This window comes from Stenella coeruleoalba (assembly GCF_951394435.1).
Source record: "Stenella coeruleoalba genome assembly, chromosome: 2".
In the NCBI taxonomy this organism is placed as follows: Eukaryota; Metazoa; Chordata; class Mammalia; order Artiodactyla; family Delphinidae; genus Stenella; species Stenella coeruleoalba.
Window position 1 is genome coordinate 174,119,970 of NC_137147.1, and position 25,102 is coordinate 174,145,071.

General features: G+C 43.6%; 2 protein-coding genes across 2 annotated transcripts in view; one reads left to right on the forward strand and one right to left on the reverse strand.

The window, feature by feature from the left end:
* MCM10 (minichromosome maintenance 10 replication initiation factor) overlaps positions 1-25,102 on the forward strand; it is a 118,704-nt gene that overhangs the window by 71,927 nt on the left and 21,675 nt on the right. The window lies entirely within an intron of this gene.
* Positions 3,910-21,311, reverse strand: PHYH (phytanoyl-CoA 2-hydroxylase). Its single transcript, XM_079913327.1, has 9 exons — positions 21,155-21,311; positions 17,654-17,712; positions 16,546-16,656; positions 15,739-15,907; positions 12,408-12,489; positions 10,831-11,012; positions 8,107-8,256; positions 6,094-6,225; positions 3,910-4,226 (listed from the first exon to the last, which is right to left on the reverse strand). Exons 1-9 carry the CDS (start codon positions 21,227-21,229, stop codon positions 4,173-4,175), a joined length of 1,014 nt encoding a protein of 337 aa, XP_079769453.1. The 5' UTR covers positions 21,230-21,311; the 3' UTR covers positions 3,910-4,172.

The following is a 25,102-nucleotide window of genomic DNA, read 5'->3' on the forward strand; positions in this document are numbered from 1 at the left end:
TATTAGTCTTTCTCTGTCTTACTTCACTTAGTATGATAATCTCTAGGTCCATCCCTGTTGCTGCAAATGGCATTATGTCATTCTTTTTAATGGCTGGGTCATATTCCATTGTGTGTAAGTACCACATCTTTATCCATTCATCTGTCGATGGACATTTAGGTTGTTTCCATGTCTTGGCTATTGTGAATAGTGCTGCTGTGAACATTGGGGTGCATGTATCTTTTCGAATTAGTTTTCTCCGGATATATGCCCAGGAGTGGGATTGCTGGATCATATGGTAGTTCTATTTTTAGTTTTTTAAGGAACTTCCATATTGTTCTCCATAATGGTTGTACCAATTTACATTCCCACCAACAGTGTAGGAGGGTAGAGGGACATACTCTCTTACGAAAGAGAAACAGTTACAAAAATGAGGGACTTCCCTGGTGGTCCAGTGGTTAAGACTCTGCACTTCCACTGCAGGAGGCAGGGGTTCAGTCCCTGGTCAGGGAACTCAGATCCCACATGCTGTGCAGCACAGCCAAAAAAAATGAGAAGTTTGGTGCTTACATTGAATAAGCAATAAATAGCAAGGGTCTCATATGTGAGGGCACTGTGAGCACTAACAGAGGTGCCCAAAGGAATAGGCAGGGCCTTCAAGGGTCTTTACTATCTCTATTCAGGAAGGCAGGGTATTTACAAATGGGAAAACCATACTTTCAGGAAATGTATTAAGTGCCAGGTGGTGGTATGTACTATACATACAGGATGGTTACAAGAGTTGAGTTGAAGGAGAGATTAATTCAGGTTGTGCTGGGTTAGTAAGAAAAGATTTTGACAGGTAAATTTGAGATGGTTTGAACCATTGAGCTGTATTACTAGAATTAGCTTTGGGAAATGTTATCATGTTTTGTTGATGCAATCATAAGCTTTTCAAACTCATTTAACCTGTGGTTTAAAAGGGGCAAGCTCAGGGGCTTCCCTGGTGGCACAGTAGTTGAGAGTCTGCCTGCCGATTCAGGGGACGTGGGTTCGTGCCCCGGTCCGGTCCGGGAAGATCCCACGTGCCGCGGAGCGGCTGGGCCCGTGAGTCATGGCCGCTGAGCCTGCGCGTCCGGAGCCTGTGCTCCGCAACGGGAGAGGCCACAACAGTGAGAGGCCCGCGTACCGCAAAAAAAAAAAAAAAAAAAAAAAAAAAGAGGCGAGCTCCAAGCAGATCTCAGGAGCAAAGGTTTCTGGTTTTCCTATGATTAGTCCCAAATATAGAAAAAGAGGAGCCTTTCTATTTGTTTTGTTCTGTGCTTTGAGTACCTCATATACTCTTTTTAGATGGGTCTCTGATGAAATAAACATAAGCCCAGGATAAATCCCCTTCACCCACTGTGAAGCCAGGCTCTTGTTTTCTTCCAGGCTTTTCCTTATTCTGCCAAGATCTAGTGATATTCCTATCCCAGCCCATCAGTTTCCAGCGGACATCGGCTCCCACCTTTCCAGGGGTCCCATAAGCAAAATAAGCAGTCAAGTTCATCCTGCTACTGTCTTCGTTCCATACTTGGGCCTGTTACGCGGAGTGAATGTGAAAGCGTGGGTAATCGTTAGTCAAATCCATTTCACCTGCCTCCACTAACCAAGGTCGTTTTAATTGTTGCTATACGATGTTTGCCTGAGTTCTTGTCCCAGAACTTGGAGTCAGCTGTGTCTGCCTGGAGGTGAACTGGTTAAGACCGGATAGGACCACCCACCCTCCAACTGGGCATGCGCGAGTCTCCGTTAAGTGACCTTTTGACATCAGGGGGCTGAAGACACCACCCTGGGTCTGTGCAGAGCGCCTGCCTTTTTGAACGTGCAGAGAACTGAGGCTTAGCCACACCTGCGCAGAATAACAGTGATGACCTGACTGCACCTTTCCCCAACCACCTTTCCCACGCTCCCCATGCCTCAGTCCGCCCTGCTGCCTTATCCCATAAACAGCCCAAGCCCCTTGCCTTCCAGGAGGCAGATCTGAGGCTTTGTTCTTCCGTCTCCTCCCTGCTGCAAACCTCGGGTCTCAGCATTTTGGCTTGAAAAACTTTTCTAGAAACTGGTGCAAAACGAACCTGGTTCAGTAACAGATGCTTGGATATTTGTTAGATAACTAGTAGGCAAAAGGGACACGGGAAGATGGGAAATGTTTCCCAATTGACTAGTTGGAGTTCACTCAAAAATGCACACGGGGGCTTCCCTGGTGGCGCAGTGGTTAAGAATCCGCCTGCCAATGCAGGGGACACGGGTTTGAGCCCTGGTCCGGGAAGATCCCACATGCCACGGGGCAACTAAGACCGTGCGCCACAACTACTGAGCCTGTGCTCTAGAGCCTGTGAGCCACAACTACTGAGACCACGTGCCACAACTACTGAAGCCCGTGAGCCTAGAGTCCGTGCTCGGCAACAAAGAGTAGCCCCCGCTCACAGCAACTAGAGAAAGCCCGCGCGCAGCTACGAAGACCCAACACAGCCATAAATAAGCACAAGGGAAGTGACAAATTCTGCTGTCTGGTTTTCCTGCTGAAGTCTACTTTTTCACATTTATTTTAAATTCAAAATTAGTTGGGGGCTTCCCTGATGGTGCAGTGGTTGAGAATCTGCCTGCCAATGCAGGGGACACGGGTTCGAGCCCTGGTATGGTAAGATCCCACATGCCGCGGAGCAACTAGGCCCGTGAGCCACAACTACTGAGCCTGCGTGTCTGGAGCCTGTGCTCCACAACAAGAGAGGCCGCGATAGTGAGAGGCCCGCACACCGCGATGAAGAGTGGCCCCCACTTGCCACAACTAGAGAAAGCCCTCGCACAGAAACGAAGACCCAACACAGCAAAAATAAATTTTTAAAAGAAAAAAGAAAACCTTAAAAAAAAATTAGTTGGAAAAGTTTATTGCAGAACAGTGCCCCATACATGCTGTTTACACTGGCTTTCCCTATGTACATTTTGTTTCCAATTATTCCATAATCCTTAGACGCTGTCAGGGATTCTCATGTCTTCCCCAGTATCTAGCGAGACCTGAGCTTAAACTGGGTGTTCTTACAGAGAAACTGACAAAAACGGTGAAGCTAGATTTAGGAAAACATGTGCATAGCAGAATGACAAAAACGGGGACTCTTTCTTTCTTATTAAAGCTTTAACTAGAATTTTTAAGAATAAGGACCGTGGCTCCTTGCTGCCCTCAGCTGGTGTAGAAATACAGTGCTCTATTAAATTCCCCCAGTCCACACCACTCGAAATCCAAATCAAAAGTATCTAACCATATGGTATTTATTTTTCTCTTTCTGACTTACTTCACTCTGTATGACAGACTCTAGGTCCATCCACCTCACTACAAATATCTCAATTTCGTTTCTTTTTATGGCTGAGTAATATTCCATTGTATATATGTGCCACATCTTCTTTATCCATTCATCCGATGATGGACACTTAGGTTGCTTCCATGTCCTGGCTATTGTTATAAAGCAGAAACTAACACACCATTGTAAAGCAATGATACTCCAATAAAGATGTTAAAAAAAAAGTATCTAACCATTTTCCAAGACCTTTGAAAGAGGTTAGATTTCATTCGTAAATGCTGCCCTGCCCAATATGAATTGGCAGAGAAAGTGACCCTGGTCTTCTCTCTTTAGAGAAAAAGGCTTGGAAAGATCCAGTCTTTAAGGAGGTTGGTTGGGCTGGAGAGGCCATGGAAGGGAATCCTGTGTCAGAACATGAGTCTCCACCCACATTTTTACTCCCTGATGCCCTTCTTAGGCCGTCCACTAACTGTGCCTCTAATATTCATTGTTCCAGATTTGAAAAGAAATCTCTCACAACACGAAATTGGGAGGTGGTGGGCTTTGCGTTTCAGAACATTAATCCCTGCTTGGGTAAAGAGCTAATTGAATGAAAGAAACTGATCGAACAGACTTCAATTATGCATCACCTTTATTAGTTGCAACCCCAAGTTTTCCTTAAAACAGTAATATTTCACTTCTACTGATTTTATGTCCATTAAAGCCACGCCGCCGTGCTGCAGAATTACCTGTATGCAATTAAGTACTGGATCTGTGCACTTTGATTTTGTTAACAAGTGGATAGAAAAGATTACATCATCTCATTGAGAAAAGGTTTTCCTCTGAGACCTTGTTCCATCCTGGTTTTCTTGAAAAGAGTTCGAGCGAAGGGCTATTTCAGAGGTTGATTCTTTCTCCTTTCACGACGCGTGCTCGAAATCTCCAAACATCCTGGAAATAATACCAAACACAGTGAGTTTATGGGACACTTTGATTTACCTATTCACCATAAGGCAAAGTAGATTACTAGCATCTACAAGTGGTTAAATACAAAAAAGAAAAAAAAACCATCCACAATGGTCATAACAGTAAATAAAGCACATTCTGAGAGTCCAGTTAATGTCCCTGCCAACATCTAAAATCATGTTTAGTAGCCAAGACAGTGAGTCCCCACTCGTGTCAGTCTTGTTTTACTTGGCGCTCGTGCTGATTACAGGTGTTGGAACTGGCGGTTAAGTCTGGTCACAATACAAACAGTTTAGTACCCAAGCTCCTGCTTTCCTTGGTTATGTTTGCCTGCCCCATTCTGAGCCATGTACCCCTGATTAGATCATTATCATGAAAATGATGTCCTGGGCTACTGGTTTGGGTTTTTTCTTCTTTGTTCCTAATAAAACAACTCAGACTTTCTTGTTTATTTTTGAGCAAACAGCAAGGTATCCTGGGAAGAACGATTTGGGAACTGGACCTGACTCTGAAATCTCCGTCACTTACGTAATTGAGGGCAATCTCTTGAACTCTTCATTTTCTCATTAAGAACTTGGAGCTATAATGACTGCTCCACTGGGTTTTGGTGAAGAAGAGAAGAAAAGGGATATGAACGTGCTTTTGTACCTGGCAAAGAACTCTATAGCAGAAGTTAGTATTGTTCTTTTAAGTAAAGCCAATGAACTATAGCTGAGAGAGTAACGAAAAATAAATACAGGAACTGATTCATTTAGTACAACTGTGACAGACCTCAGACGTATATACATTTTTTTCCTGCCTTGAAATTCAGGGTGTTGGATGGAAGCTCCAGTTGGCAAAATATGTTGCCTTTGTAGGACATTTAAGTACTGGACAAAGGGAGAAGGACAAGACTTCCAGGATGTGCCAGTGTGAGACCAGAGCATTTTCAGATATGGGATACATTCACAGATTCCAAAGAGAAAAGGGGTTAAGGGTGGAGGAAGATTTGTGCTCTGGGAAGTTGTTTCAGAAGGTGGTACCCTGCCTTTGGTGAGCAAGGCTCTTCAGAGTACTAGAAGGCCCTGAGTTATCATTACACTCAGCCTATTTGGGGGTCATGTCGCCCCCAGAATAGATGCATTTAGTTATCTAATGCACATTTAACAAGTAGGGTCAGGTTCTTGGTTCAGATGCTAAAATGTACACAATCTACGATGCAAATAAGTTTATTTGCCTTGACTGATAACTTGTTGTCGATCAGCAGCAGCATGGAATGTTCACCAGTTAAAAACAAATAATCTGCAGATGAGGTGTATTAATTAGGGAAGCATATGGAACACCGTCTTACGCCCGCTATGACAAGCATCCGTGATCTCTCATCTCTGCTGCGTGCAGGCTCTCGTCAAACTCCAGATGCAAACTGACCCAAACAAACACTTGCTTGAGAATTGCTTTCTGGGAGTCTTACTGGAATTCCAAATGCATGTACTCTCTTTACAAACAAAGGAGGCCTATGACTGACAGCCCAAACCTTTAAAACGTGTGCGTTCAGAAGGTAGCCTTGTCCTCCATTTGCTCTCCCCTGAATATGTTATCTACTTCCTCTCCTACCTGTCCGTTCTGCAACACGACGGCCTGCGTGCCACAGGACAGCCCAGAGACTTACAGAATTCAGGTCTCCCACACTGGGGAAGCAAGTAGTACAAACAAACTCCACTGTCATTCTCAGGTCTCAGCAATGTTTCCGAAACGAGCTCTAAACCCAAGCATTTTATACTTTCAAATTAAATCAGGTATGAGAATTATTAAGCATCTGAAGAAAAGACAAAACCAAGATCTTTACCTTGTCATTTCATACAAACATACATACCTTCAGGCTGACGTCTTTCACTCCATGGATTTTACTGGCTATCTCTAAAACTTCCTCTCCAATGTTTTCTTGACTGGTACCCTTCACATCGATGTAGTGGCAGTTGGCATCCGCAAAATGGCAGGAAATTGCCTGTGCAAAGTGAATCGATTCATGTTACAAAAACAAGAACAAACAAACAAAAAACACCCCGTTAACACCAGCAACCTAGCAAGGAGGCTTCTTTTAGAAAGTCAGTTCTGTCACTGAGCGTTCGATTTCTAGACTGAACGCTGTTCCCACGTGTCCTGAATCAGTCTCTCGATGGCTCAGCTGCTTTTTTTTCCACCCAGCTAAAGGCTAATTGAGAATTTACATGACGTTTTTCACTAGCTGTGTTATTTATTTTCCAAAGGTATATACGGGGCAGGGAACAGAATTATGTAAGTAAGAAGTCTTTAACTTTTTAGCATTTGATTTTTCTAATGAGTGGATACTGCCAAGTCCTACAGAGGAATGTATTGCAGGGTTTCTCATCACCTCAGTTACAGAAGTTACTCAGTTAAGTTTGTAATGAGTTGGTATTTCAATGGCCACAGATGATGGGGTGAAAAAACTGAAAAGGCCTTGCAAAGGAAATAATAGGCAGACACCCCTCTTGAATCAGAAGGATGTTTAAAGTTTGATCGCATTCACATACAATACCCACCTCGTTTCCTTTTGAAGGTAGGATGGAAGTTCCTTGGTTCTCCCCATTCTTGAAGGAGTTATAAACAGATCTAACTTGCAAGGCGGTAGTTAAAACTCACCTTCCTTGTCACAGGTTAGTTGTTTTAGGGTGACTGCACCCATCAGAAGAGCTTCCTACTTTGCCCCAAATATCAAATTTCGAGGCAGTTGAGTCACAGACTTTATTTCCCATGGAAGCCCTAGTGCCATACCAAGCCATCCTGGAGCCTGAGGCAACAGGGAAAAATTGTACAGTCCTACCTGCACCCTTTTATGTATTTTGTAACGGTTAATACTTCCCCAAACATTAAAGCAGTTAAAAAATATTGAAAAATTATAAAGTCGGTATATTAAAACACATTATTTCCAGCGTAGTGCCTGTACCCCTTTGCACAGTTCTGAGGGTCACAGTTCTTTCCTCGTCTTTAAAATTTTGGCGTTGTGCTCACCATGGATTTTTTGGCATTAATTTTGATTTTTTAAACTACTACATTAAAATATTATGTAACTGGACTGTGGAGTGTTTTGGGTACCCCTGAGGGGAGTGCCTTCTTCCCTCATGCCCATCCCTCACCAGGCCCATGGAGCCTGCTGGATATTTGAATGAATGGAAGATGAAATCTGACAACTAACCCCCAGCCTCAGGGAGACACAAGGGCTTGTTGTGACAGACTGGAAAACTTCCCTCGGCCCCAAAGAAGCCCCTAATATTTAGTATAAACAGCCATGTCATCATAGGGAAATGGGAGCCCATAGTAGCGTCAGATCTGCGGAATCTTAGAGAGGCAAGGAATCTGGGAATTTATGAGAAATTATGTCAATTTTTAATGTAAGCACTGAAATCATGAAATTGAAAACACTGAGGCTAAGGGGTGAAAAACATGGCCATATCTGATTTCCGGGAGGCCAATTCAGACCTTCCTTTGCGATCAATAATATTTTCCCCAGTAGCAATAATATTACAAACGTTCCTCTTATATGAGCTGTACACATCCCAGATGTTCTTATTTGGTATGTCTGCCTTTGTTTTTGCCTCTGAAACCATACGCTAGCAGCTTCCAATTAAGTAAACTCTCACTCTGAAGCAATTCCATGAATGTTCAGTAGGCTGGGATCCTGAGGTCACCTGGCTCCTTGCTGCTGTGAGCAAGAAAGCGTGACGGAGGCAAATATATTTCCTGCTAAATAAACCAGACTAAAGGGCAGTTTAGTTAAAAGTCACAAATCCTTTAACTTTGAATATATCATGGCACTTTTGTTCCTAACCCGTTCATCTTCAGAAAGAGCTGTGATGTGAATGCATACCTTCCGGAATCCTTGACTTTTGTTCCGACCAGATCCATGGATGAGCAAAGGATGAAAGAAAACGGTGTCTCCTTTCTCCATCAGGAGGTGCACCCGGTCATTATTTTTGTCATAGTCCTGGATCCCGTGGAACATGATGTTAACCCCTCCCTAAAACACGAGAGAAGCCAAGTCCAGATGTGAGGAAGCCACTAATTAAGATCCTATCAATGACTCATCAGGAAAAAACAAAGCTTCTCTAAGTTCTTCCAAGAGAAACAGATAAATAAATTAGATTTAAAAAAACCAAAAAACCTTACATATACCAAAGCTTCTCAGATGACTGGTTTTAAGAAAGCCACATGTTGATGCTAAAATTTTGGACTTTTTAGACCGGATGAAAAATTTGGAATTTCCACCTACCCTTCATTACTGAATTATAAATGAAGATCTAGATCAGCTTTGCATTTTGTGGTAATGCAGGAGACCAGCTTTCCAGGTTAACCCATAATCATTCTTTCCCACCTGGAACTTGGCATAAATCATTCTTCTGTTACTCAGGAGCATCTCTGAGAAGCTAACTATTCTCCCAGACTAGGGGAGAGAAAATACTCAGTTTTTCTGGGCTGAAAAACCACTCATGTCACATGCAGAGTAAAGAAAGAATAGTAAATTATAACATTATGGGGACTTCCCTGGTGGCGCAGTGGTTAATAATCCGCCTGCCAATGCAGGGGACGCAGGTTCCATCCCTGGTCCGAGAAGATCCCACATGCCACAGAGCATCTAAGCCCGTGCGCCACAACTGCTGAGCCTGTGCTCTAGAGCCCGTGCGCCACAACTCCTGAAGCCCGCGAGCCTACAGCCCGTGCTCCACAACAAGAAAAGCCACTGCAATGACAAGCCCGCGCACCGCAACAAAGAGTAGCCCCCGCTCGCTGCAACTAGAGAAAGCCCACGCGCAGTAACGAAGACCCAATGCAGCCAAAAATAAATAAATAAAATAAAGAATAATTTTAAAAAATAATAAAATAAATAAAACATTGTGTTTGTTTATAACTATTTTCAAAGTTAGTTACTGTATTAGGTAATGGTTATGTCTTTATGGAAGAAGCTAAAACGAGAAGTGACAAAGTTTGCAAACCTTTATGGGTCTTTGGAGGGTAGCATCCCATTTCCTTTCCTAAGACTATCCCAAATACAAATTCCTTTTGGGGAATGACTACTTTCGTACTGCACTGTATTGGGACTTTGACCCAGTGAGCTTCTCTCCGTGCACAGGGTTGATATGTAACCAAGATAAGCTAATCTGACCTCCCACCGAGGCCGCTTTGAATCTGAGCAGAGGATCGAAGAGACCGGATGTAGTCAGGGTCCACTGCCCATGCCAGGTACCCCACCCAACTGTTCCCGCCGAGCAAGGACTTCCGCTTTCCTTCCCCATCCCCCAACCCCCAGAGCTGGTCAGCCTTCCCACCGATTCTGCCTGCCCCTGCAGCCCTCCATTCCCTTCGGCTGAAGTCGGTGAAAACCCACTTCTGTTGCTTGCACCAACCTTTCCTAAACCTCAACTTAATCGACGAATTTCAGATTTTATATCAGAATCTAGACTCAGATATTTTCACTTAGCACTAATCCTCAGTGCAAGAATTCTAACTAGGGGCTTCCCTGGTGGCTCAGTGGTTAGGAATCCGCCTGCCAATGCAGGGGACACAGGTTCGATCCCTGGTCCGGGAAGATCCCACATGCGGAGCAACTAAGCCCATGCGCCACAACTACTGAGGCTACGCTCTAGAGCCCGCGTGCCACAACTACTGAAGCCCACGCACCTAGAGCCCGCGCACCGCAACAAGAGAAGACACTGCAGTGAGAAGCCCGCACACCGCAGCGAAGAGTAGCTCCCACTCGCCACAACTAGAGAAAGCCCGTGTGCAGCAACAAAGACCCAGTGCAGCCAAAAATAAAATTAATTAATATTTTTAAAAAAGAAGAATTCTCACTAGTTGGCACAGAAGTCCTAAGAGCCATATTCTTTACATCCCACAGAACCGTGTCCATTCTGTCTGCCTTAACAACAGGTGCTCTTCCCACCTTGATCATCATTATGGGATTTTTGAGACATTGCCTTATACCTAAAATGCTAAGAGTCTCCTCTCTGGTTTCTCTGCCTCTGGACTCTTATACCTGCAGTACATTCTGTGCCAGACCACAAGGTTATCGCCTTGAAGAACCAATTTGACCTCATCATTCATGGGCCCCAAAGCATTAATCAGTCCTCCAGCATCATCAGCTGAATCGATAAACCATGAACAGCCTCGCAACAGGATACTACTCAGTCCTCCCCAGAGCCTCTCTCTGCCCGTCTGTTCAGCTGGAAGGAGATGATCCCACTTGTTTACTGCGAGACCCACCAATCAGGGTGTAAGACTCATGTGGCACTTGGCACACACATCTGGTGTTGCCGCTTTGTGTCTTACCTCTGCACTTAGGCTTCATAATCTCAGATCTTTTATAGCATCGCCAAAGTTCCCCACTTTGGTTGGCTTTCAAGCACTTGTTGAAAGAACAAAGACAGTCATTTTATCTGACATCCTTGAATTTTCCCTGATTGTTATTCTAAATCCTAGAACAATGTTTTGCTAAGAAAGGAAATGTCATCTTATTGGCAAAGCTCCTTATGTATACTGATGTGAAATCAAAACAACAAAAGATTCTGATCAAGACTCAGCCTCCAGGCAGACTTACCTCCCACTGGGGATAATCGTGTGTCTTCAAGGGGCCTCTGTGTGTCCCTGGGAGCACAACCAGACAGCCATTGTCCCGGTCGATGTGCTCCATGGCTGTCCAGGCACAAACGATGCTATTGCTGGGCCTGAAGGGGAAATAGTGCAGATCCTGGTGCAAGGGGTGACGGGATGTCTTCTTGCCTAAAACAGAACCTGCTGTTAAAATAAGTAAACTCAAGTCTCAGAATTCTTCTCCTCTGCCTGAAAAACCAGAACAATGACCTATCCCTGCAAAAGCAAACAGATGAAACAATGCTAAAGAAAACCAGCCTCAACAGATAAGCACCAAATTGGAACACTGAGTCAGCACAGTGACTGTCTTTTTTTTTTTTTGGCCATGACGCGAAGCATGAGGGATCTTAGTTCCCCAACCAGGGATTGAACCCATGCCCCTTGCAGTGGAAGCATGGAATCCTAAGTGCTGGACCACCAGAGAATTCCCATCAGCACAGTAACTCTGGATCCTGTCATTCTTTCTGGGCTTCTGGTAGCCAAGGACTACTTTACACTATTTTCTAGCATGCTGTACATATGTCATCATCTCTGTTGTGCTTTATTCCTTCCTAACTCTGGTTTGGGCACAGAGTTTGGTATTCCCAAAAAAAGGCTGATTAATTAAAGAGAGTGGTCAAATCTGAGGTCCTCTGATAGCCTTCAAAGTGCCTGGTACAAAAAAGTATATCGTTAATTAACTAACTAACTAAATAAAAGGCCTCTCAGAGGTTTCCCCACCAAACTAGAAGCATTTGGTGTACAATCAATGTGGATTATCAGAGATACTAGGCCCATGTTTACATTTTTCCCTAGTTTTGCCCTCTGAACGTGGTTCCCCCAGGCCACCGGATCTCTCCAGGCAAGACACCCAAGGAGGGAAAGACTTGATGTTAAACTACAGACCTGTCACATAAACCTCTCCCAGCCATCAGGAGGAAGACAAAGTAGAAAAGGATCCAGAACCTCTAGTGGCCGATTACTACCGCTGGTACAGCTGAATTTCTCAGTGTGGCCAAGAGCCATCTGCATTAGCATCTCTGGGTATGGTTAATAAAAATGCAGATTCCCGGGTTCTGTTTTCTGAATCAGTCTCTCTAGGAGGGAGGTCTTAGAAGCTACATTTTAGCAAGCACAGGAAATTTTAAGAATAACTGTGGTATATGATTTATAAGAATAGTTTTAACTTTGGTAGTAATAGTAATGGCTTTAGATCAGGAAGGCAAAGTCCACACTCTCATGCATGGGTGAGACTGCTAACAAGGCTGAGAGATGTTGAATAACAGCCTCTGGGGTGTAGGGACAGTCGTGTTTACTGAACTGCATCTTTCAGAAGCCAGTTGTGTAAAAACCCAGCGATAACCCTATACTTCAATGTTTTTATGACGTAAGCTATCTTAAGACTTAAATAAAAGTACATATATTCATTGATGCGAAGTTTAGCAGTTGTACACATTGCTATTAGTTAGGACATCAACCTTATGTACTTAAACACTTTTTTTTGTTGTTGTTGTTGCTTCTACTTTACAAATAAGAGCTCTTTACCAGAATCTGGAGGTTTGTTTATCAGCATCGTATGCATGGCCATAATATTGGGTCCGGTGAAGCACTCCACATATTTCAGAATCTAAGGGAGAGGGGGAAGAAAGTTCATGAGAAATCAGATACACAGGCAGGTGGCACAAAGTACATCTGTCTATACAAGAACTCAGATGGCAACTGTTTAAAACAATCAATTGATATTTCACAACCTTGCAAACAAACCATGGAAAAGTCAGCAACTGGAAATCATTGGAAATTTACAACACTCTGAACTAAACAGGCTTTTTGGAGCCAGCTGGAAACTTGGGTACTTCTTCTACAAGAGAGGCGTGAGTTTCTGTGAGACACCAACTGCAAAGGGCAGGAATGCCCTTCTTTCCACCAAAGCTGTTGGCAGTTGCCCAGTGAGAAGGCAGCTTCCTTTTCCTTCACGGAGACCCTTCGTAAGAAGGGACCACGAAAGGCCCCGACAGGTTTGCCGCTGTCATGAGTAACCCCGAGGGCAGGAGAACAGGGGCCTGGAGACCACTTCACAATCAGCATGGCCATTAATTCAACAACTCCCTCCTAAGGTCTCTGCACCAGGCAGAGTGACAGCAAATAGGGACACAACAGTGAACAAGATAAGCGGGTCCCTGCCCCAAAGGAGTTTATATGCTGGTGGGGAAAAAGGTGTTAAACACATAATGACGTGGGCCGATGTGGTTGAGACCCACGCTCCGAGGAATAAGCTGCAATGGAAGCAAGTGACAGGGAGGACCACCTCCTGCATCAGACCCACTAGAAAGGGGTAAAAAGCAGAAAGGACTCAACACTGCATGCCTCCTACCTGCCAGGGGCTTTCTATATATTGACACATCAGCTCGGTTAAGCCTCACAATAGTCCCTGAAAATTAATGCCCCCATTCATTAATAATACTTTGAAATGAATGCCCCACACGAATAAGATGCCTAAGTTTGCAGAGCCAGTTAAATGAAAAAGATGGTATTCAAACTCCCTTTCTGTCTGCCTCCAAAACACGAAGCCCAGTCTACGGCTTTCTCTCTATTTGATCTCTTGTGTATAAGGAAAATCGGCAGTTTGAGTATGAAACACTTGAAATGTTACAAAAATCTCAGGAGTCAGGCCTCATGCTTGTTTTTTTAATAAGAAGTTTGTTTTTGTCTTTTTTTTTTTTTGGTATTCACTTAGGCTGCGATTTTCTAAACCTTCGTCATTCAAGAGCCATCCTCGCCGTTTCTGTCCTGCTTTGCAGAATTTCCCAATATATTTAGCCAATATTCTCCCTCAATTAAATTAACTCACTTCTTTTACTTAGTTTTTTTTCTTTTTTAAAATATTTATTTATTTATTTTTTGGCTGCGTTGGGTCTTCGTTGCTGTGCGCAGGCTTTCTCTAGTTGCGGCGAGCGAGGGCTACTCTTTGTTGCGGTGAGCGGGCTTCCCATTGCGGGGACTTCTCTTGTTGCGGAGCACGGGCTCTAGGCACACGGGCTTCAGTAGTTGTGGCACACAGGCTCAGTAGTTGTGGCACACGGGCTTAGTTGCTCTGCGGCATATGGGATCTTCCCAGACCAGGGCTCAAGCCCGTGTCCCCTGCATTGGCAGGTGGGTTCTTAACCACTGCGCCACCAGGGAAGTCCCTCTTTTACTTAGTTTTATCCTGATTAATAATATTCCTGAAATCATGGATTTGAGGTGCTGGTTCATTTTTCCAATACATATTAAAATAAATACCCAGCTATTAAAAGAATGCCTACCTCCCTAAAATCATTGCATGAACCACCAGATACGTGGTTCACATGTTGCAGAGGTAGGAAATCTGAAAGTCCCGATAGAGCTTAATCTATTACATGTTGCCTGTGATCTCCAGCTTTTTATCCTCGATCCATCCACACAACTTCCATTTCTATAACAGGACTTGAGGTTGGGAAGCATGCATGGCTCAGGGGGGCCACTTCTCCTCCCACCCCCAACCCAAGGGGCCCGACATCCCAGGTGGCTCAGCTATACAGTCTTTCTTCACGAATCAGATTTTTTAACAGCACTTGAGATTATAGTTTCTAGTGAGTACTTTGTGCCAAGTGTCCTTTCAAACCATTCTAAATAAATGGTCATAAACTGTAGTACATTTATGCAATGGAATACTATGCAATAGTTTACAAAGTATAAAGTAGATCGAGATACTAATATGGAAAGATGTCTCAGATCTACTGCAAGTGGAAGAACAAAGTGACAACCAGTACGTTCCCTGTCACACAAAAGGTGGGGTTATACAGATATGCTTGATTATACCTGAAATAATTCTAGATGAATACATAAAAAAACTGAACAGTGAGTGATGCTGGGGGTGGGAGAATTCACTTTTCATTTCATGTCCTTCCATACTATTTGGATATTTTTATAAATATGAACTACTCTTAAAGAATAATTTTTTAAAAACTAGTTTACATTTATTTGTTTGCTTTGGTTTTTTTTTTTGGCTGCATTGGGTCTTGGTTGCTGGGCACAGGCTTTCTCTAGTTGCGGTGAGCAGGGGCTACTCTTAGTTGCAATGCATGGGCTTCTCACTGCGGTCCCTTCTCTTGTTGCAGAGCACAGGCTCTAGGCGCGTGGGCTTCAGTAGTTGTGGCTCGGGCTTCAGCAGTTGTGGCTCTCAGGCTCTAGAGCTCAGGCTCAGTAGTTGTGGCGCACGGGCTTAGTTGCTCCGCGGCATGTGGGATCTTCCCAGACCAGGGCTCAAACCCATGTCCCCTGCATTGGCAGGTGGATTCTTAACCACTGCGCCACCAGGGAGGCCCTAGTTTACATTTAAAAACAAACTCACAACTCTACTGACCAGATCATAAAACAAAATGAAAAAATAAATGGATATTACAGTAAATAGCCTCAGCATTGTCACCCCTGTGGAAGTGCCTGTATGAAGTGTGAGAAAGGCTCTCTTGCTCTCTCTTACCACAGAATTCCTGCTCTCCTTCACCCGAAATAATTAGCAAAAGCAGGATTTCTCAGTCTTGGCACTACTGACATTTTGGGCTGGATAATTCTTTGTTTGCGGGAAGGGGCTCTTCTGTGCATGATAGCATCCCTGGGCCCAAGTAGCAGCATCCCTGACCTCCACCCATTAGAAGCCAGCAGGACACCATTCCTCCTGCCTGACAAGCAAACACGTCTCCAGACATTGCCAAATGTCCATCTCTGATTGAGAACCACCACTCTAGGACCCCAGTAGAAAAGGGCTAGATGAAGTAAAAAATAATAATAATATTTCAGAGGCAGGCATGCAGATGGGCAATTAGCTTAAAGAGAAAGAGAACACAAGAAGGCCTTGAACCTCAGGGAGGGTGCAGTATCTGAAGAGTTCCTTATCTTCTTGGAAATCTTGGACCTTGGTGATCACTTTCTCACTTGGCACATACTCTGATTTTGCAATGGTCACATCTCTCATCACCATCAGTCCCAGTGGTTTCACCTCCATTCTGCAGATTCTTTCAAACTCATCCCTAGAAAATTCAATTGGTAAATGATGTCATTACCGCAGGCTCCAAGCACCTCCCTGGCCTTGTTCTGTGGAAAGATTCGAAGGTTTGGGGGTGGTTTTTCTGCACCAAGTTGGCCTCTAGCCCCAGGTTGAATAGTTCTGATGGGAGGAAGGAGAAAATGGCCAACTCAGAAGTGCCTGCCTCCTAACTGTGAGGCTGAAACTTGCTCCCAGAGTTCAAATATTCCTTAGATTGGCAGACCAGTGGGGAAATATTTGTGAGTTGGTTTCATCTGAATGAAAGAGCAAACACCTCCCTAGCACTACAATAAGCCAGGCCCTGTTTAAAGTATTCTCTCTCTATTTTACCTATTTAGTCCTAAAAACAACTCTAGGACGTAAGTACTGTTATTTCCCCTGTTTTGCAGATATGGAAACAGGCATGGAAAGGTTAAGGAATTGCCTCATACACACAATGTTAAGCGACGGGGCTAAGATTAAAGCCAGCCACCCTGGCTCGAGCCCAGGTTCTAACAAACCACTTCCTAACAAACCCAATCCCTGAAAAATATCTGTACAGACACAAGCTCATCTTACTCATATTCCCACTGTACACATATAATACATATTTCTGTTATATAACAAATAGGGTTACTGTACCTAAAATATTGAATATCAGCATCAGACACCAAATTTTTAATGACAAGAAATCCATTTTCTTCATAAAATTTTCTCTGTTCTAGGCTTAGAATATTATTATCCCGAGTATACCTAAAGGAGAAAAAAACCTCAAGTAAGTCCAATTTAAAAATCACAACCTAACAATATGTATCAAGAACCTGAGAAATGTATGTACTCTTCCACTAAGCATTTTTATTTCTAAGACTTTAAGGAAATAATCTGAAAAAAATGTTAAAGCTTTAGATCCAAAGCATTAATTACTGTCACCAAGAAATGGAGGAGTAATTAACTAATCATTAAAATAATTACCCATTCAATGGGACATGACTCAAGCATTAAAAATAAAGAGCATATAATAGCATGGACAATGCCTATTAAATTAAAATATGATGACAATGATGTAAAACCAAGACACTACTTCTTTAAAAAAAAGACTATAAGGAAGTACAAAAAAAATTTTTTAATAGTGATTGCCTTTATGTAATGGCATTATGATGTTTTTTTAATTCCTTCTATTTCTCTGATTTTAAAATCTATTCTGTAATGAATATGTATGGTTTTTCAGATGGGAAACTAATATATTTTATGTTTTAAATTGTCTAGTTCGTGCATTCACAGAAGAAATCAAAGTAACAAAAATCTGAATAAGTGTACAGCGCACACACACAAACTCAGATCACCCTGTCCATTACTCTGGTTTGGAACTGTGACCCTATGAGAATATTCCACGGAGATCAATGTTTTCCACTTCAAAGGTGATTTTAAGACAAACCAAAGATGCTAGCTAATACATCAGACTAACCAAACGACAGGCTAATTTAAATGAGATATACGATGCCTGAATTTTACAAAATAAGATTATGCACTTTCTCACATTTTTCCCCCTTTCTGAATTTTAAAATACATATAGAAAAAGTCAGGGTCTTCAAAATTTTCCATGATCGTTAGAACAAATCCTGGAAATGGAGGATTTGTATAATGCATTCTCATCGGGCAACATGTATTTTAAATCCTAGTTACCACTAGAAAAAAAAAAAAAACCTTTATATACATTGTATGGTTAAAAATTAAAATTAGATCTACTCACTGGAATTGTTGAGGATGGAAGCCGGCAGGAGAAACAGTCCCTGAAGTGTGGTGCGCTATCTAGGATGTGAATTAAGGCAAATGAAGTAAAGTTTAGGTGTCAACCTTTTCTAGAAACGGTCTGCCCTGGATTGGTTTTCACAAGGGAAGACGGGCTCTAAGTAGTCACCAAGCAAACTGATGACACACGTAAGCTCTGATGCGCTGCTGCTTACCTCATTTCATTTCACAATAGCCTGAGGAGGTGGCTGCAAGCCAGGAGCTTTACTATTCCTGTTGCATAGAGAAGGAACCCTAGGCTGGGAGAGCTCAGTAACTAGTCCAAGGTCACCGAGCAGAAAACAGCTGAGCCAAGGCTTCCACACGGTTTTCAGAGTTTCCATCCGTTTCATTCCCCCGGCTATTTCTCCCACCGAACTACTGAACAAAAAAAAATGGAAAGGCTCTATTCTAGAAATAAGGAGAAACCTGTGCTATTCAAAAGAGGAACTTAACTTAGTAGGAGTCTAGTCCAAAATATTAGCAATATTGGCTGGTCATTAGAAAAAAAAAGTGTACCTTTATAGAAAATGTTTGCCAACCCTGGCTCAAGACTAGGAGCTGTTGGGACTTCACTGGTGGTGCAGTGGTTAAGAATCCACCTGCCAATGCAGGGGACATGGGTTCGATCCCTGGTCCGGGAAGATCCCGCATGCCGCGGAGCAACTAAGCCCGTGCGCCACAACTACTGAGCCTGCGCTCTAGGGCCCACGAGCCACAACTACTGAGCCCCCGTGCCACAACTACTGAAGCCCGTGTGTCTAGAGCCCATGCTCCGCAACAAGATAAGCCACTGCCTTGAGAAGCCTGCGCACCATAATGAAAGAGTAGACCCCGCTCGCCGCAGCTAGAGAAAGACCACGCACAGCAACGAAGACCCAAAGCAGCCAAAAATAAATAAATTATAAAAGAAACAAAACTGAGTTATTTGTAGTGAGGTGGATGGCCCTAGAGTCTGTCATACAGAGTGAAGTAAGTCAGAAAGAGAAAAACAAATACCATATGCTAACACATATATATGGAATCTAAAAAAGAAAATGGTTCTGATGAACCTAGGGGCAGGACAGGAATAAAGACGCAGATGTAGAGAATGGACCTGAGGACACGGGTAGGGGCAAGTGTAAGCTGGGATAAAGTGAGAGAGTAGCATGGACATATATACACTACCAAATGTAAAATAGCTAGTGGGAAGCAGCCGCATAGTACAGGGAGATCAGCTCGGTGCTTTGTGACCACCTAGAGGGCTGGGATAGGGAGGGTGGGAGGGAGACACGACAGGGAGGAGAAATGGGGATATATGTATATGTATAGCTGATTCACTTCGTTATACAGCAGACACGAACACACCACTGTAGAACAATTATACTCCAGTAAAGATGTTAAAAAAAAAAGACAGCCCAAAGAACAGGAAAAAATGTTTGCAATCATATATCTGATAGGGGACATGTATCTAGAATATAATAAAGAACTATTACAACTCAATAATAAAAAGATAAATAGCCCAATTAAAATTTGACAAAGGAGGGACTTCCCTGGAGGTCCAGTGGTCAAGACTCCATGCTCCCAATGCAGAGGGCACAGATTCGATCCCTGGTTGGGAACTAAGATCCCGCATGCTGCACAGCACAGCCAAAAAAAAAAAAAAAAAAAACACTAGTTGCCTTAGATTTAAGATTTGCAGCAATACAGCCTTTCACAGGCCTCTGAATTACCTATGGTGTCTCAAAAGAAAAAAAAAAGTCTATAAAATAAACAATGACTCCAAGAAAAATATGATCCACGTAGCAGAGTATCATTTTAAATATCTTACAGAACTAGAAATTCCTTTTTGTTTTCTATCCAGTAATCACAGATGACTGACTTAGCATCTTGGTTTTTTTCTTCTCATTTTTTTCATTGTTTCTTTAGCTTAAAGAGTTACTTTCAGAATGTCACTTCTCTTAAACATGTTATCCTTTTTGAATGATGTCTTTATATAACTGGGGACAATATAATAGTCAAGGAGATGGGAATTCCCTGGAGGTCCAACAGTGGAGGGCCCAGGTTCAATTACTGGTCGGGGAACTAAGATCCCACAAACCACGCGGTGAGGCCAAAAAGAAAACGTCAAGGAGGGGCTTCCCTGGTGGCGCAGTGGTTGAGAGTCTGCCTGCCAACGCTAGGGGATACGGGTTCGTGCCCCGGTCCGGGAAGATCCCACATGCCGCGGAGCGGCTGGGCCCGTGAGCCACGGCCGCTGAGCCTGCGCGTCCAGAGCCTGTGCTCCGCAACGGGAGAGGCCACGGCAGTGAGAGGCCCGCATACCGCAAAAAAAAAATAGTAAATAAAATAAAATGTATCAGAAACAAGTGCAAACAGATCGCTGGGCCCCATGCCCAGGTATTTTGATACCACAGGTCTGAGATGAGCCTGAGTATCTGCGTTTTTAACAATTGCCCAGGTGACGCTGATACTGCTGGTCCGGGGACTGCACTTTGACAACCACTGCTTCCCTTAAATGACCTTGGTCAGGAGTTTTCATCTCCCCTAGCCTCGACTGTTTTCTCAACTGTAAAATGAGATTACAGAGTCACCTGGGTTCCCTTCATCAGTTTGTGGATGAAATTTTAAATTTACAACGGTTCCGATTCATCAAGGCTTGGAATTCAGCCGAGAGAGCAATAGTGAAAGTAAAAGAAACAGCCAGTAAGATCGTTTCAGGAAAGATTTCAGGATCCTAAATATAGCAGAACAGGCCACAAGGGAAAAAAATCCCAGGCCCAGTTTTCTGCGGAGCTTCCAAAGGTTCGCGCTGAACGAGAACACTTAAACTGAGCAGGCAAAAACAATTCTATAAAGCTACTTGACTTCTATGTCACAGTGACATCTCTCTGGATCCAACGCCCGTAGGGCACACATGCTCTCGGGGATTAACTTCTCAAGGCCTGACCAGGAGGGGACACAGGGCACCCAGCCCTTCTCCAGGAGACAGTGTTAGCTCCACGGGGCTCCCCTGGAGAAGCAAGAGCTGCTCCGCCCTGAGAGGACTCCGTGGCTCTTCCAGGTAGCTCGGCGCCCCCGTTTACGGTCTCGGTCTCTGGGCAGCCGCGGCCATCAGGCGCGGCCAAGTGCAGAAAGCGACAAGGTAGCAGAAAGCAGGCCCGCTCGGTAACGACTTCCCCCCCGCCCCCCCGCCCCCAAAGCCGGGGAACAGAGGCCCTGAGGGCCCGGACGGCTGCAGCGACGCCACTCCAGTCGCTGGGGCCAGCAGTCCCGGGCCTACCGGGCGGGCCGGTCCCCTCTGGGGCATTGGGGACCACCGGCTCCTGGGGTCGCACCTATCCTCGCCCCCAGGGCCCGGAAGAGACGTGACCATTCACGGGGACAGGCGGCGCGGAGCAAGGAAGAGCCGGCGCGGCGGCTGTGTGATGCGCCCTGATAGCCACCACCCTTCCAGCTCGAGACCCCCGCACCCAAAGGATACGACGGCCCCGGCCGAGCGGCCGCCGAGGTGTCGCAGCAAGACGCGCAGGCGGGCGGAGGCGCGATCCTCGTCCATGGCATCGGGCGGGGGGACAGCCGGTGGCCCGGCCTGGGCCGCACTTAACTCCGCGGGCGACCCCGCCTCCGCGCGGCGGGCGGGGCTGGGCACGGACGCAGCTCAACCGGGCCGCGGGGCTCGGGGAAGCGCCGCCTCCGGGGAGCGGCCTAGGGCGCTACGCGCAGCTTCACATGGCGACCACAGCGTGGGGTCGCTGCCTGCGCACCTTGCTTCTAGCGGATCGCAGAGGTCATCTTTGTCGCACAGAGCAGGAAGCTAGTCCCCAAGGGCTCGGTCACTAGGGTAAGATCAACCAGGAGGAAATCCAGCCAGGACATAACATGCTTAATGGCATAGTTTCCACTTATTTTATGCTGTATGACTGATCCTTCCACTAAACTGCTGAAGGAATAAAAATTCAAATGTTCAGCCCTAGAAGCAACATGTGCTTTCCAAAAGAGACCTTTAATTTAGTGGGAATCCAGTCCGAAATATTAGAAACAGTTTGGTCATTTTTAAAAAGTGTAATAAATGATTGTATGAAATGTCTAAACCACGGTCTAGTATAACATTTTTTATTTTTTTGGCGGGCCACGCAGCATGCGGGATATTAATTCCCCGACCGGGGATGGAACCCCTGCCCCCTGCAATGGAAGCGCGGTGGGTCCTAACCACTGGACTGCCAGGGAATTCCCTAATTTTAAATTTAGTAAAGAACCAGAATTTTTTTTTTCCCCCAATGGGATGAGTTTGGGGACGAGTGTGTGAAACCATCACCACCATCAAGGACATAAACATCCATCGCCTCTCAGTTTCCTCCCACACTGTTTATCTCATTTGTGTGTGTGTGTGTGCATGTGCGTGTGTGTGTGTGTGTGTGTGGTAAGAGCACAACACAAGATCTACACTTCTAGCAAATGTTAAGTATAGCTACAGGCACTATGCTGTATTGCAGATCTCCAGAACTGTTTTCTCTTGCATAACTGAAACTTTGTACCCACCTCTCCATGTCTTCCTCCCATATGCCCTGGTAACCATCATTCTCCTCTGTGCTTCTATGAGGTTGACTTTTTTTTTTTGAGGTTGACTCCTTTAGATTCTACAGAGTAGTATCAGGTAGTATTTGTCCTTCTGTGATTAGCTTATTTCACTTAGCATTATGCTCTCAAGGTTTATCCATGTTGTCACAAATGGCAGGATTTTCTTCTTTATTAAGGCTGAATAACATTCCACTGTATGTATATACCCCGTTGTCTCTACCCGTTCATCCATTGATGGACACTTAGGTTGTTTCCATTATCTTGGCTATTGTAATAATGCTGCAGTGAACATGGGGGTGTATGTATCTCTTTGAGATCCTGATTTCAGTTCATTCGGATAAATACCTAGAACTGGGGTTGCCCGATCATATGGTAGTTCTATTTTTAATTTTTTTGAGGTACCTTTATAGTGTTTTTCATAGTGGCTGTAAGAGCTAGAAATTCTTCCCATAAGATCTCTTTTCCATCTAATATCTACAGATGGCTGGCTAAGAATGTCCTTGGGGTTTTTTCCTCTCATTTTTAAATTGTTTCTTTATCTTAAAGAGTTACTTTCAGAACGTCTCACCTCGTAAACATGTTTTGATTTCTTGATGATGCCTTGATACAATGTGGTCAAACTGCCTTGGTCAAGGAGAGAAGCAGGACTCAGAATTACTGTAAGCTGCTGCCTGTTTTCTCCAAGGCAGAAAGGAGAAAGGACTGTCTTTGGGCTTCCACCTCTGGATTCTTCATTCTCTTTCCATGATTCCTCCTTACCCACACTCCCAGATTCTTTTACTTAACAGGAGGGCCCTGGGCCTTCCCTTATTAGCTCTTAACCTCATTCCCCTCAAACTTCTCATCCCGTGGCTGGAACCTGACCCTGAACTTGTCGACTGGAACTTTAAGGGTTTCCAGGAGATATACTTGTGTTTATCATAGTTTGAAACGAAGTATCTGGCCTTTGATAGGTACACGAAAGAAAATCTGCATCTTTCTGAAACTTTCTGAGAAAAACCCCGACGGAACGGGAATGGTCAAATAGGTATCTCCTTACTGCCCTCGCGTGGTGAAAAGTGGAGACTGCTGGGAGGAGGCAAAAAAAGTAAATATGTCAATTCAGTCTACCTCTACCTGAATTTTTTTTTTTAATTGAACTGTAGTTGATTTACAATATTGTGTTAGTTTCAGGTGTGCAGCAAAGTGATTCAGTTATACATGCATATATATGTATATATAGTCTTTTTCAGATTCTTTTCCATTATAAGTTATTACAAGATTTTGAGTATAGTTCCTTCTGCTATACAGTAGGTCCTTGTTGTCTATTTTAAATATAGTAGTGTCTGTCTGTTAAACCCATACTCATAATTTATCCCCTCTCCCCCTTTAGCAACCATAAGGTTGTTTTCTGTGTCTGTGACTCTTTCTGTTTTGTAGATAAGTTCATTTGTATCATATTTTAGATTCCACATGTGATATCATATATTTGTTTTTCTCTGTCTGATTTAGTATGATAATCTCTGGGTCCATCCATGTTGCTGCAAATGGCATTATTTCCTTCTTTTTTATGGCTGAGTAATAGTCCATTGTATATATATACCACAGCTTCTTTATCCATTTATCTGTTGATGGACATTTAGGTTGCTTTCATGTCTTGGCTATTGTAAATAGTGCTGCTATGAACATTGGGGTACAAGTATCTTTTCGAATTATGGTTTCCTCCGGATATATGCCCAGGAGTGGGATTGCTGGGTCATATGGCAACTCTATTTTTAGTTTGTTAAGGAACCTCCATACTGTTTTCCATAGAGGCTGCACCAATTTACATTCCCACCAACAGTGCAGGAGGGTTCCCTTTTCTCCACAACCTCTCCAGCATTTATTATTTGTAGACTTTTTGACGATGGCTGTTCTGAGTGGTGTGAGGTGATTGTAGTTTTGATTTGCATTTCTCTCATAATTAGTGATGACGAGCATCTTTTCATGTGCATGTTGGCCATCTGTATGTCTTCTTTGGGGAAATGTCTATTTAGATCTTCTGTCCGAATTATTTAAAGATTAAGACATTTATCCTTACAGGACTTGAGAGAAGCCTTGGCTTTCCTGACCAATGAGAAATCGGAATGAAATGAAGTTATCTACACCTGTATTTTTAATGTTACCCTAAAATATCCTCATTTTACAAGTGTGTGAAAATCCCTGCCCTCTCTACCACCAGCCATTTACACAATGGTTGTGTGTAAGTTTATGACTGTTAGAAGAGATGAGGAAATCCCTGAGTACTTCCAGTTGTTATCTGCCTTTTTAAAATTAGAGGCAATGCTGGGTTTAAATTTTCCATCTAAGATTCCATTGGGAATTAAAACAATAAATTGTCCTTTAGGTAAAGAGGCAAATGTTACTAGTTTCTTGTTTTGCTTTGTTTTATCTTTAACGTTACTAGTTTTTTAAAATAGCAATTTGGGGGGTTCCCTGGTGATCTAGTGGTTAGGACTCCGTGCTTTCTCTGTCGTGGCCCACATTCAGTCCCTGGTCGGGGAACTGAGATCCCACAAGCTGTGCAGCAAGGCCGGAAAAAAAAAAAAAAAAAAAAGGTAATTTGGATCATTTGGAAATTCCGTACGTAAGCATCTTTAGTAATTGTGTTATTAAAATAAAAAGTTTACAACCATTGAAACAAAACATTAATGGAATGTGAACATTATCACAGGAGTGACGATTTCTTCTTCAGCGTTTGATATTTATTCATTTCTTATTAAATAAAATATTTATTTTCCCCCCTTCAAGCAATGTACTTGGTTTACCCAAATATTGAAAGTAATCTTGAAGACAAATGTTGAAACGTAACAGTTTTCAAAATCATCTAAGG

What these genes read in the sequence shown, in the direction of transcription:
- PHYH (XM_079913327.1), bottom strand. Translation starts at nt 21,229, where the DNA reads ATGGACGAGGATCGCGCCTCCGCCCGCCTGCGCGTCTTGCTGCGACAC. An exon ending in GATACTGCACCCTCCCTGAG is followed by an intron (nt 12,490 to 15,738) that starts GTTCAAGGCCTT and finishes CCTCTCCCTTAG; the next exon opens with ATTCTGAAATATGTGGAGTG. An exon ending in ACGATTATCCCCAGTGGGAG is followed by an intron (nt 8,257 to 10,830) that starts GTAAGTCTGCCT and finishes CTCGTGTTTTAG; the next exon opens with GGAGGGGTTAACATCATGTT.